Genomic DNA, 14,107 nt, shown 5'->3' with positions numbered 1-14,107 from the left:
GGGGGGGGGGGGCTCTTTTGCCCCCCCCCCATAAGAACTCGCGAACGGTATGTCGTATGACCACCAAATTTTCAGAGAATGGTGAACTAGTAAAAGTTCATCATATCCACAATTTTTATGTCTTTATGACGTAATATGACATCATTATGACGTCATTAATTTGATTTTATTGGCCAAAACCGTCTAAATAGGTTTTTCCCTGAAAACTTAATGGTATTCAACATAACTGTACCAAAAGTGTTTATGACCGAATATTATGGTGTACTAAGTCTTATGTTGCCCATAGCAACACCGGTGACGTCATAAAATGACGTCATGCATATTCAAGATATCCGCCATCTTGGATCATCAATCTTGAATTTTCAAAAATAGTTTTTTTTTCAAGATAAAGCCTAAAATACATTGTAAACATACTAAAGACCTTCATTTAAACCTTTTTTGGAAAAAGAAATGGAAGTATTGATGAAATTTTAATGAAAATAAACTGTATATAACTGTTCTAATGATATGGTCCGCCATCTTGGATTTTGGCCAATGACGTCATCAAATTAGCATAAATTATGCATATTTAATGAAAAAATTTACATAAAATTATATGGGATGTTATTAATATTAGAAACCATAAGTAACTTGACATAAAACCCATAAAATTCTATTGTTAAAACAAAAAATACTACATTTAGCAAAAAATGCCTGCCAGAATCCCGTTGCAACACAAAAAATTATTATCTTATTTCAATGATGGCGAATTATTGTCAACAATATTCTAAGAAAAGTCACCAAGTTTGGCCGTTCTACGGCTAGCCGTTCAGACGCTAGGTGACATCAAATTTGGCGCGGTCACTTTTAGCCCCCCCCCCGGTCTATGTAGGGTTAAATTTGTCCATTACATGCCTGGTTATGGAACGTGCAATCCTGGACACAAGCAACACGCTAGAACGTAGTGAGAGCATGAATATAGAAAAAGCTCCATGGTGAAAGATTGTATCATATCTCATTATCAACACTGAGGGATATCGGTATTGCGTCATCCTACGTAAATTGGAGCAGTTTCCAAGACAAGAACGCCGTGGGACATTGCCAAGACGAGCTGGGACAAGACTACTCTCCAGGCTGAGCTTAACTGGGAAGATTGTGAACTTCAGTCCATGCCTCGTTCTTTGGAAAGACGGTAGCCAGGATCCTGGGAGCCAGGCTGCGGGAGAAGGGGCTGCACGAGCAACCTCCATGAAGGAGCTCTGCAGATGTTGCTCGTACAGCCCTCCGCGATATCTCCTCCATGGAGGTTGCTCGTACAGCCCTCCGCGATATCTCCTCCATGGAGGTTGCTCGTACAGCCCTCCGCGATACCTGTGCAGAGCTCTGCGCCAAAACAAGTAATCCGTTGGTTGGCGTCACGGTTCAGTTTTGCTTTCACCTCTTTGCGCTCTGCGCTCAAAACAAGTCAATTGGCTTTTTAGTTAAACTCTGTTTCAACTACTAATCCTTTGGCCCTCTATTTACAGGCAGACATGCAGAACTATCTGAGCGTCTAGACGACACAACATGAGATCAGGACGACACCTTTCTCTTTTGAAATCTTGGCCATGATGAATTAACTGTTCTTTTTCAGACACATTTAATGTTCTTTTAAATCTTAATTCTCATTTTCATACTTACCAAACTCGACAAAGTGCTCAATTCCATATTCCCCTAGTTAGAACGTCCGTAGCTTAAATGAGTGTAAAATACAAATGTATAATTAATTGGAATAATCTCCCCCTCCACCTAAAATGTTCAATAATTAGCTTTAGACGCAATCTTAAAAATAACCTACTTTTCTTTCCCACCGATATTCGACATCTTATCTTAAGTTAAAGTCCCACTTCATAATAAAGTATAAGTTTTAATTTTCCATTACATGTTATATAAGATTTAATTTAAAATTCATTTATATATTCTGGAGTTATTGCTTTAATCATTACATAAGATTTGGAAAGCGCTCATTAGAAAACAAACTAAGATCAAAGTGTTTAAGGCATGTATTGAAACAATTCTTTTGTATGGGTCAGAATCATGGGTCATGAATATTTCACATTCTAGAAAACTAAACGGAACATACACGAAGATGTTGCGAGTGGTTTTCAATACACCATGGTGGAAACACACTACTAATGAACAGTTATACGGTTCGCTACCAAATGTAACTTCAGTAGTCAAATGTCGACGACTAAGCTTGGCCGGTCATGTAATACGTAGTGAAGAACCAGCCAGTAGGCTTCTACTCTGGAACCCTGATACCTGTAAGAGAAGAGTTGGACGCCCAAACATAACAGTTAAGAAACTTATTGAAACTGAAACTGGCTTGGAGGGACATGAACTTTTCTCAGTGATGTATGACAGACAGTTGTGGCGAGCTAACTTTGTATGCTCCACCTCTACGGAGGATGAATGATGAGGATGATGATGATGATGATTGCTTTAATTTTTTTTGCTTATGTTTGTACTTTAGTTAAACCTATATCAACTTATTTTTAACATATCATTTCTAGTTAACGTTATTTAACATTACTTTTGTTATTTATTGTTATTATTTGATTTGTTACCGCTATCACATTGATCAAATATTTCAATTACTTATTGTTATTTATTATTACCATTTGATTTGTTACCATTGTCAATTAATTTAGTCCTGGGAAGATCACGGACAAGCCATTATGGCTTCTTATCTTTTCCCTGCATATCCAATTTTACTGTAATATGTTCATTCCATTGTTCTTCACTTTGATTATATGCGAATAAATAAAACAAACAAAACACAAGGGTCTAACCCAAAATATTCGGTGACGCCAACCAACGACTTGACTTGTTTTGGTGCAGAATTATTGACTGCAAGCTTGAAACCGACGGAACCCGACCTGTCCGAGCAGCAATGCCAGCTCTGCGGGCCCCTGGTACGTTACAAAGCCTAGTAGTCACATTGAACTGGCTTAAAATCCCCAGAGCTTTATACAAAACTGAACCTGTGTCGCCAGCCATGACGAGTTGACTTGTTTTGAGCGCAGAGCGCAAAGAGGTGAAAGCAAAACTAACCGTGACGCCAACCAACGAATCAACTTTTTTGCGCAGAGCTCTTCGGGGGGTTATTGTGGAGGGCTGTACTTCTATGTGCAGAGCTCCTCATTGAAGTTTGCTCGTGCAGCCCCTATTGGGCTGCGGGCATAGGCGAGGGTTAGCCCGTGTGCAAGAGAGTAATAGAGCAGACCAGAGGACCGATGCACATCCCTACCGACTATCCTCTGTGTCACGAATCAAGGCCGTGCTGTGGCACAATATGTGCGGCCCGTGGGTCGACGCCTCAGCTCGGCTTGTTGCACAGCGCGGAATGTTCCTTGGGGCATAGCAGATAAGTCGATACGGTCTATCACTCGCCTGCGCACGGTCTTTCACTTGCGGCTGTCCGTAGGCTCACACAGTACCACAAGCCGGCCACGTGCGTAATATGTTGCCTATTGGATTCTGTCGTGGCTAGTTGTTTGGAGACTAGGCAAAAAGAGCTTGGGACGGCTTCTAACGACTGGTGCCCAGACGAGACTAATATCTGCTCCCGTGACTATTTGCGTCTAAAGGCAAGACACAGAAGGACGAAGGTCTATACCTACAGCTGAGCTGAGCTGAAAGACCGGCCGAAGAACACTGGAAATTTTGGAGGCGCACAAAATACAAACAGTTAAAAAAGAGTGTGAGGATATACAAATTGCCAAGATGGTCTGCGTTTTCTAGAGCTCTCTCCTTCATCGAAAGCATCCGGTGTTTTCCTGCACAATCCGGCTCTTTTTTCGGTTTCTAGTGACAGAACTAGGTTTGGAAAAGGTTCGCACGTTTAGCCTTTCCTTTTTTTTGCCGGAAAACTCGTCTCTGTGAAGTGACGGCTTCGACAACTTTCACCCCCCTCCCCAAGGACGGTTATGAGCTACGCCACAGCGCTGGCCATGGATGGCAACACTACGGGCACCGCACAGACGGCCTCCACCGCTACTTCAGCATTTTCCTGTAAGCCAGTGTTTTTTCCTGGAGAAGGATGTTCATGCGGTTGTCCCTTCTGAGGCATACTTCACTAATGTTGAGATGTATAAAGCCGTAGCGCGCGGTGTGCAAGTACGGGGCCTATGGCGAGTGTATTTTCGCGACCCGGAGGAACGCGTCAAGCTGATCGCGACCAGGATGAGCCTACGTAATAAGTATGTGGAACTTTGTGATACTCATCCTTTTCAACAACAAAATGGCATTCGTATAACTGTTAGAGATGTGCCCCTGTCCGTTGATGATTCGGTGATCACGTCCGGACTTAAGAACTATGGGGTCAAGCTACTCTCGCCCCTTAAGCGAGAGATGCTACAAGTGGATGGTAGACTCACTAACTGCGAGACAGGCGATAGGTTTGCCTACATGGCTGTCCCTCAAAACCCCAAAGAGCACATCCCTAGATTTGTGGAGCTAGGAGGGCGCTGGAGGGCCAGAGTCTTCTACAGAGACCAGCCCAAGCAACACCTCATAGATGGCACACGGATCGCGGTCCACGACAGAGGAAAGTGTCCAGATGTCTAATCAGCAAAATGCCGAAAACACCAACCCGAAGATGGTGGAGAAATCCAGAACCAGATCACCACAGCTTACGTCCAACTTACCCCCAGTCCTCCTGATCATGCTAACGACATCGATTTGGCTGCGAAAAAGAGAAAGGACCGAGGAAAAAAGAGTCAGATCACTGACTTCGTCGCTCCTAATTCACGTAGAAATAAGAGAAGAAACCTAAGAACCATTGAAACTACCACCATGGCAACAAGAAGTTCTGTGAAGAATCCTGCTTGCAACAGTAAACGAGACAACCTCCCGACGAACGAGACAACCAACGAAAGCCGAGACCTTGGCCGATGCATTGATGGACTTTTAGTGGCTGGACGTTCGCGGAGTACTTCCCGAGACTGTGAACTTGTAAGTCAGTCCGACGCCTCGTTTGACAGATCGGGAGTATGAACAAACTTTCTAAATTTTGAGACCCTTGCTACCGTAAGTTATCCTATTTTTCATGGCCTCAACACTTAGCCTTCTTTCCTTAAATGTCCGTGGTTTACGTGATAGACATAAGCGACACACTGTATATGAATGGTAAATTCAGCAAAAAGCAGATATTTACTTCTTACAAGAGACTTATTATACAGCCGATAAGAAATGTGAACCTGATCAGGACTGGAGCGGTTTACAGTTTCATGATTATGGTAGTGCTCATAGCATAGGAGTCTCAGTATTATTTAGAAAGGGACTTGATGTTCATGTTGTCGATGCTATAAAAGGACATGATGGTAGAAAAGTGATTGTTAAATTGCAGGATCGTTCCTTTTAAAATGAGTATGCCCCAAATGATCGTACCGAGCTCTTTTTTCTCAACGATCTCTGCGATTGGATTATTGACAACGGCATCAGTTATCTGATAGCAGGTGGGGACTTTAATGGTTGGAATGACACTGTGTTTAAGTGGAATCACCCAAGGCGGTTTACATGTGGAGATGGTTTCGAATCGGTTTTCCCGCATCGCGATTTGCGTCTGAACGCAATCTAATTTCAATATAACTTCGCCTGGTCATGTATAACGGGGTGATATTTCTTTATTTATATGCGATACCAACTTTTACGAGGAAGCAAGTTAAAGATCAGTAATGGTCAAATAATGTGTCCGTTCTAGGGCGAGCTTCACCCTCTCTGGAGGGACTATCTCGGCATTCGGCCGAGATACGCTGGGAGGGGGGCCTCAGCAAGCAGGTCGTTGACCTCTGAGATTAATAACACGCCACCTTGCTTGTTATCATCAAACAGCAATAAATGTAGCCCAAGCGAATTGTGATCGGACAAGGTTTCACAGGAGTGTGTGGCACGTGGACCTTATGTGAGGAATGTGAGTTACCCGAATCGCGGTTTGGGTAACTTCACTTAAACACGGTCAAAGCGTCCACTGAAAACACCTACAGGTGGGCATTCCTTGATTAGCTTTAAACAAAATTTGTTTCTTGTCGACATTTGGCGGGAATGCCACCCCCAGACAAGACAGTTTTCTTGGAGAAGGAGAAATCCGGAGCCAGTTTAACCAGAATTGATTTATGGCTCTTCCATAAATCATTGATAGAATTTGTTTAGAAGTGTGACATTAGACCGTCCATAAAGTCCGATCATAAGGCAATTTAAAAAAAAAATAATGCTTAATAAACAAAAACGTGGACCAGGTGTCTGACGTTTAAATACCACATACTTATTTATCATTTACATCCGAATACGAAAATATTAAAATTCCAAAACTGCTGTTGTGGGAACTGTTAAAAAACGTATCAAGGAATTCTCGATCTGCTATTGTCAACAAAAAGCTGCCTTAATAAAAGGTGATCTCATTTATTTAGAAAAAAAGGTTAAGAGATTTGGATTTGAAAATTGATAAAAAACTTTAGATGAAATGATTCTTAACGAATACTCAAATGTTAAACTGGAAGTTGAAAAGATTTACCAACAAAAAGCCAGGGGTGCACAAATCAGAGCACGAAAACATGTGTCGAACCTTAACAGAAATCAATGTCTTATTTTCTCAACATAAAAGATGACAAGCAGCCAACAATGACATTACTTAATTGAACAGAACCGATGGTGACATTGAAGTAACAGATCAAGAAAAAATTCTACAGCTTGAAAAATATTTCTACGAACAATTGTACGCTAATAAAAATCCGGTTTCCAGCCAAGAGATTAACTCGTTCCTGGAGACAGTTACATTTAAATCCACGCTATCTGAAAATCAAAATTTGATGTGGGAGCAACCCTTGCAAAAAGAGGAATATTTTGAAGTTTTAAAAAATATGAGGGCAAATAAATCCCAAGGAACGGATGGACTGCCTGTCGAGTTCTATCGGTCGTTAAGAGGATAGTTAAGTTGATTTTCTTTATGATGCCCTTAATGAAGCTATTGAAACCTGAATTATGTCTACTTCGCAAAAATGGGCAATACTTGAAGTAATCTTCAAGAAAGGAGATAGAAAAGAACTAAAAAATGGAGACCTATTAGTCTTTTGAACACGGATTACAAGCTGTTAGCTGCTGTCCTTGCAAAAAGGATGCAAGGAGTTCTACTATCACTTTTTTCCCATGACCAAACAGCTTATCTCAAATCTCGGTTTATCGGACAAAATGTCCGACTAATACAAGACGTTATTTACTTCTGTGATTTCTACAATTTACCAGGTGCGGCAATCTGTTTAGATCTAGATTTCGAGAAGGCGTTTGACAGCGTCAACTGAAAATATAAATTAATTTGGATTTGAGCCCCATATAATTTCCACTGTTAAGATGATGTACACTGAAATTGAATGTTTTTTAAAAACTACGGCTGGAAGTCAGCCTCCTTTCAGCTGAAACGGGGCATACGACAAGGATGTCCCCTTTCAGCTCTCTTATTTAACTTAGTAGTAGAAACCCTGGCTCAAAAAATCCGTCAGACTGATTTCATAAGAGGAATTAAGGTTAAAGTACAAAATCTTGATCACGATATTAAAGTTAGCCAAGTTGCAGATCATATGACGCTCATTCACTCTGATGAGCAATATATATGTATAAATGTAGTTAAGAATTTCAGCAGGGTCGCAGGACCCACTTTGAACATAGGTAAATGCGCTATGGATAGGATCTTTTCAAAATCGTAAGGACAAACCCTTTGAAATTTCAATGGCTAGAGAAACCTATTAAGTCTCTAGGAATACATTTCATTTTCTCAGATAAAATATGTAACTCACTTAATTGGGACAAACGGATAAATAAAATTGAAAATCTTTTTCGTATGTGGCAAAAACGTAACTTGACCTTATATGGAAAATGCTATGTCATAAAAACTTGAGCCCTCTCACAAGTTTGGCGTATAACATGTCTATGATCTTAACCCCAAATTGGGTACTTTAGGAAATTCAAAACCTAACCGTTTTGGTTCTCTGGAACAAAAAACCTGATAAAATAAAGTGTTAAACATTATAATCCAGTTATACAGAAGGGGGAATCAAAATGACAGATATGTATTCCAAGTGCAAAAGCTTACAAGCAGCTTTGGTGAGATGAAAAAAAAACATACAACGATGGCAAGTAATATCCCTACATTTTATCACTAATTTTGGAAACCATTTTAATATCTTTAGATGTAGCTTTGATGTTAAAAGAAATGCCCCACTCCTGGCCAAACTTCCACCTTTTATACAGATATAGTCTTGGCAGGAACTTGGCGGGGGGAAAGGGGACACCGTGAAAATATATAACGATAGAATTTGGTCGAACGAAAATTTTAAGCTAAAAATTTGCAAGGAAAACCACATTATTTGGATCAACCTACATAAAACACCCATAGCAAAACTCAATAGTAAATATTTGTATCTTATTTGTGCTTTTAAGAACCCCACAATACCTACCTCACAAGCTTATTGGGATTATTTATTTCCCAACCTAAATTGGGGAAAATATGGAAAGCACAAACTTTAAATTCAAAAGAGAACATACTGAAAGAATTTAACTTCAAATTACTCCATAAAATTTTACCTTGCAGGCAGATTTTTACTTCATAAATGAAAAATATTGAATAATTTTGTGACTATCTATAGCCCCAAATGTGATATATGTACCCAAGATGAAAATTATATACACATGTTTTTTATACGGTTGAAGGATTATTGGGCAGAAATTAAACACCTTCTCTATGAACTGCACATCAACATAGAAATTACTGTAACCTCTGTACTCTTTGGGGAGAACTTCTATGTGACCCTGGTAAAATATTCGATTCATCTATCATGGCTCCGATATAAAGATAATCCAAAATTACTTAGAAAACACAATGTGTTACATATATTTACCACCTTGAAACAAGACGTACACAATATTAGTTTGTAGTGTACTGTATTGTAAGTTCATTTCCAACATGACTGATTGTAAATGTGATTAACCCTTAAGTAAGTTCCCAGCATGATGTAATCATTTTGTCGTTATGCCTTACTATGCTCGATGTAATTTCGGTAGTCTCTAGACATTATGCTATGTATTGTTGTGGGTTGCATTGATCATGAGTTATACCTAATAAAGATCTGAGGAAAAACAGTTTAAAAAACTCACAAAGCCCAATGTACAATTAATAAAGAAACCGAAATTATGCAAACAAGAAGGTGGGATAAAGGGGGATGCTACTTCACTAATTTTCCATCATGATGATGAATTTTCCATCACAAAGCCATATTTTTTCACACATAAAATGTCCATATGAACATCAGCCAATTTCCATTACGTTTGTAGACTGTAAAAAAAACATTTCTTGAAAAAAAAAAACATTTTAGAAATTAAAAATTTACGTTGTAAGTTTTAACGTCATGAAATAACGCCATGCGTTTTAAAATAAGCATGATGTCATTTTCACTAAAGGCATCTTGTGTGGGGTGCAAAAATTATAATAATGAGAAGAAATTATTTACAACTAATTATGTCATATTGCCCCTCATATATAAATGAAACTATACACATATACAAATCACAAAAAGAGTAAAAAAATGCAAAGCATTATGGGGTCAGTTTTGACCCGAAACGGTAAGATTTGTCTCACAATTTTGCGGTGGTTCGAGGGCTATTATAGACAACACAAGCATTTATATTTACTTACAAGATGAAAATTGGTACTATCCAGGAATGATACAAGCAAATCCATCTTCGTGAATTTTGTAATCACCATGTCGTCATCCATGTAGAAAAAGTATTCCGTCCACACCTGGGATAATCCAAGATTTCGGCCGGCAAAATATCCCTGGTAATACAAACGTCAAACAAAAACACATCGGGACCATTTTTGTAGCCTGGGTGCCATCCCCATTAGTATTCGCCCGCTCTATAAAGTCGGTAACTACCATTTGGTCTGGACTTGATGACGTATGTTACGTCTGGAATCTGAATATTCGTTGAAATTTTGAACGAGCGCGCTAATTGGTCCTACCCCACGTCTAAGCCCTTTTTTCGGAAATGTGTGTTCATATTAGGTACGCCGTTCGGATGTTCGAACAGCGACGTTAAGATAGATCTTATTCTTATTTTCTATCGCCCTGCTCGGGCTAGCTCATTACGTGACGTCATCACCAGACGTTACATATGTCATCAAGTCCAGACCCAGTTGTAAGTTAGCGGGCAAATACTTCTGGGGATAGTACCTAGGCTACCATTTTTGTACTCTTATCAATTTTTTTTTTAATTCTATCAAATTCAGGATAAGAAAACCCAGTAGAGTGTAAGAAATTCGTTCTAACACTAGAAAGTCCGACATTTGCTAATGCAATGCAGCATGTCTTTACCACGTCCCGCTTACAAAAATGGACCTATCCTCCTCCTGCAGAAAATGAATTGTTCCTAACTCACCCCTGTCGAAAATCCAATCACTATTTTTACTCAAAGTGAGGTTTAAAAAAAGTATTCTAAATGGCTCAATCTGAATAGTGAACAGCATACTAAAGTAGTCTAAGCATTTGGTGCCAAGCTACCCTTATGCTGCATTTCAGGGCATTTAGTGTTTGTATTAGCAAACATGTACATTTTTTCAAAAAATGCCCCATTTTACACAATTATAAAGTGGTGTATATCAAACATGTACATTGCATACCTTGAACGTGTTCCAAGGTATCCACATACTAAATTTTAGGTAAATCGGATTTCATAATAGGTTACAGGAGCCAAAAATGTACATTTTGTCCGAAAATAGCAAAAAAAAAGCTATTTTTACACAACTGTAAAAATATGTATGTCAAAAGTGTGAATCGCAATCTGTGAAAAGGGGTTTAGGTATCTCAACGCCAAATTTCAGGTCATTCGAATTTAATATTAGGGTACAGGAGCCAAAATGTACATTTTTGTCCGAAAATAGCCATAATGCAAACTTTTTCACAATTTTAAAGTGGCGTATGTCAAAAGCTTCAATGCCATTCTGGAGACATGTGTCCAAGGTATCCCCATACAAAATTTCAGGTCATTTAATTTTGCCTGTGGCTATTGACAGGGTGGTCATGTCAAAAACAGAAAATATTGCACTGCTGACATGACCGTCCTGTCAGCAGTGCCTATTTTTGGAACTATTGACAGAAATTTATGAATGAACACAAATACAAGTGAAGGGAAAGCGCATTATCTTTTAATTTTTTTAATAGTCATATTGTAATTTTCAATGATATTTTGAATATTGATGGTTCAGTTATGTCTTATAATGAACACTGCCAATCATACGGTCCTGTATGTAAAACTTTTGCTTTTGTACAGTTAATTACAGCTATACCCAAAAGTTGGAAAACTAAGATTACAGGAAATAGCCCGAACCTTATTTGTAGACCCCATCAACAAAATAAGAAGTTAGATCAACTAGAGTTTCACGATCTCATACCTTCGCAAAATGATGTAAGCCTTTATGACTAAGTCTAAGAAATTGTAGATTAAGTGTGCAAATAGGATCCTATATTGCATCAGTTATATCTGTTGATCATATTCTACACTAGAAGACAGTCTTATCTTATCAAAGAATGCCATTATAGCATTTCCTAATAAATTATGCAAATGAGGTCCTGATTTGAATTATGTTTAACCCTAAACAGTACACCTGGGGTCCGCGCGGACCCCAGCACTATATATTCTGTAATATCTTTTTTGTTTCTAAAGATTTTTTTCTGAAATTTTAGGTAATTGTTACCCACAAAGTTGTCTCTCAATACAGTGCAGAAAACTCCGTTTCTACCATTTATAAAAAAATTATATCTGATTTTCTTTTGGGGTCCGCGCGGACCCCAGCCGGCTTTCGATCATAATGGATACACTGGCGTTCTTATACATTACCTTATTTCCGTTTTTATATGTTTTTATGCACTCATCGTATGTCTACCAAGTTTTCAGAGAATGGTGTAGTAATAGAATTAGATTTTAATAACTTTGGTGTAATTATGACGTCATATGACGTCAGAGCTAATAATATAGTCCGCCATATTGGATTTTGACCAATGACGTCATCAAATTAGCATATTCTATGCATATTAAATGATTTAACTTATATCTAATTATGTAATATGTTATTAATGTTGGAAAAGAAGTGTAATTTAATATCAAAACTCAGAAAATTTTTGTGTTTAAACCAAAATTACTTCTATTTTCAAAAAAATAGCCCGTTGCCATGGCAACACAAAAAAACCATCAACTTACTAGTATCAAACTAATATGAACGTTTTTCCAGAGACATTTTAGGAAAGGTCTCCAAATTTGATACTTCTAGCGCAAGCCGTTTAGCCGCTATCTGAGATCAAAGTTGGGCCTCAAAAGCCCCTTCAGTCTGAAATGGGTTTAAAAATCGGGTATTTCTTCTTGTCTTCTTTTCTTCACCAAAAAATAGAAAAAGTTCAAAATGTATGATTTTTGTATGTAATGTGGACACAGAGGTTCCCACATCAGTTTGCAAAACAATTGAGCTGGTAGCATGTTGATAATTTCTAAAAATTAGCAAAAAACTGTTCTGGGGTCCGCGCGGACCCCAGGTGTACAGATTAATCAGTCCGGGAAGGTGTTCTGTTGAGGGTTAATTAAGTTAACCTTCACATAACTTTCAAATTTCCCAAGTATGAAATTCCATGCAGTTACCACTATGTAAATATAACATTTTCTCATTAATTATGAAAAAGTCTTCATTTGCATAATCGATATCTGCCTGTATTTCTGCCGTTCTGAATTACATATGTCACGAGCTTGAATTGTCATATCATGCAATGCAGCTGATTTACAGAATTCCCTAATTAATTATGCAAATTATATTAATATTTGCATAATTGTAATATTATTATGTCAGGCATCACTTCAAAAAATCACGACGATCCATCAATCCGTTCTTGAGTTATCCGTCTTTAAACATTTTTTTTTCAACTAACGCCCCTGCAGTTCCAGAGCAAGCTACAATGTAGGGGGCCCAAGCTCAAGTCACTTCTCTTTCCCAGCACAAGAGCTACCTACCATCCAAATTTCGTAACCCTAACATGTCTAGATCATGAGATATTAAAACCAAAAGTTCAGCTGCAGTACCAGAACAAGCCGCTAGGGGTTTCAAATCTAATCAGTTCCACGTCTCATGAAGACCTACCCATCTACTAAATATCAAGACAATCCATTGTGGCCTTCTTGAGTTATCGTGTTGACACACACACACACACACACACACACACACACACACACACACAGACACACGAACGCCTACGAACACATAACCTTCTTGGCGAAGGTAATAGGGAATTATGTATAAATTTTCTTATTTCCGAAAAGCTAATAGATACACCGCATTGGGATGGCCCCCTAGTGATTGAAATTTGGGACCAAGTCAAGACATGGTTTTCAGGACAAAATTTAAGTCTAGATTCTTAAGGGAAAATCAAAGAACACAAAGGATAATGGGGTTTTCTATGTTCGTAATCAATTATTATTGTTTTACTCGTGATCGTTATTTTCTATTGTGCTTATTTTACTTTCACTTGGACGGTTTCACTCTATTTTTCTGTCTATAATATTTTGTGCATTAACCCTATCTAGACGGGGGGGGGGGGCTAAAAGTGCCCGCGCCAACTTTGATCTCACCTAGAGTCTGAACGACTAGCGCTGGAACGGCCAATCTTAGTGACTTTTCATAGAATATTGTTGGGAACAACTCTGTATTATTAAAATAAGATAATAATTTTTGTGTTGCCATGGCAACGGGTTTCTGGCAGGGATTTTTTGCTAAATCTAGTAATTTTAGTTTCAACAATAGAATGGTATGCGTTTTATGTCAAGTTACACAAGGTTCCTAACATTAATAACATCCCAGATAATTTTAGGTAAATTTTATAATTCAAAACGCATAATTTATGCTAATTTGATCACGTCAGGGCCAAAATCTGATATGGCGGACAATATCATAAGAACAGATATATACAGGTTCTTTTCCTTAAAATTTCATCAAAACTTTCTTTTTTTTACAAAAGAAGGTTCATATGAACGTCTTTAGTCTATTTACAATGTATTTTAG

The 14,107-nt window shown here is 38.4% G+C and overlaps 1 protein-coding gene across 8 annotated transcripts in view; it reads right to left on the bottom strand.

Annotated features, from left to right (window-relative positions):
• LOC109472103 (beta-1,4 N-acetylgalactosaminyltransferase 1-like) overlaps positions 1-14,107 on the bottom strand; it is an 84,062-nt gene that overhangs the window by 37,767 nt on the left and 32,188 nt on the right. For 6 of the 8 annotated variants that reach the window (XM_019771676.1, XM_019771675.1, XM_019771680.1 and 3 more), the window contains one exon: positions 9,704-9,844. The exons of the other annotated variants lie outside the window; for them this stretch is intronic. In XM_019771676.1, coding sequence (XP_019627235.1) covers positions 9,704-9,844 — 141 coding nt within the window. The remainder of the gene's footprint in view (positions 1-9,703; positions 9,845-14,107) is intronic. 8 annotated transcript variants of the gene reach the window in all.

This window comes from Branchiostoma belcheri, unplaced genomic scaffold, assembly GCF_001625305.1.
Source record: "Branchiostoma belcheri isolate BF01 breed outbred unplaced genomic scaffold, Haploidv18h27 scaffold267, whole genome shotgun sequence".
Lineage (NCBI taxonomy): Eukaryota > Metazoa > Chordata > Leptocardii > Amphioxiformes > Branchiostomatidae > Branchiostoma > Branchiostoma belcheri.
Note: the sequence above shows the minus strand (reverse complement) of the source record. Positions and strands in the feature narration are given on the sequence as shown.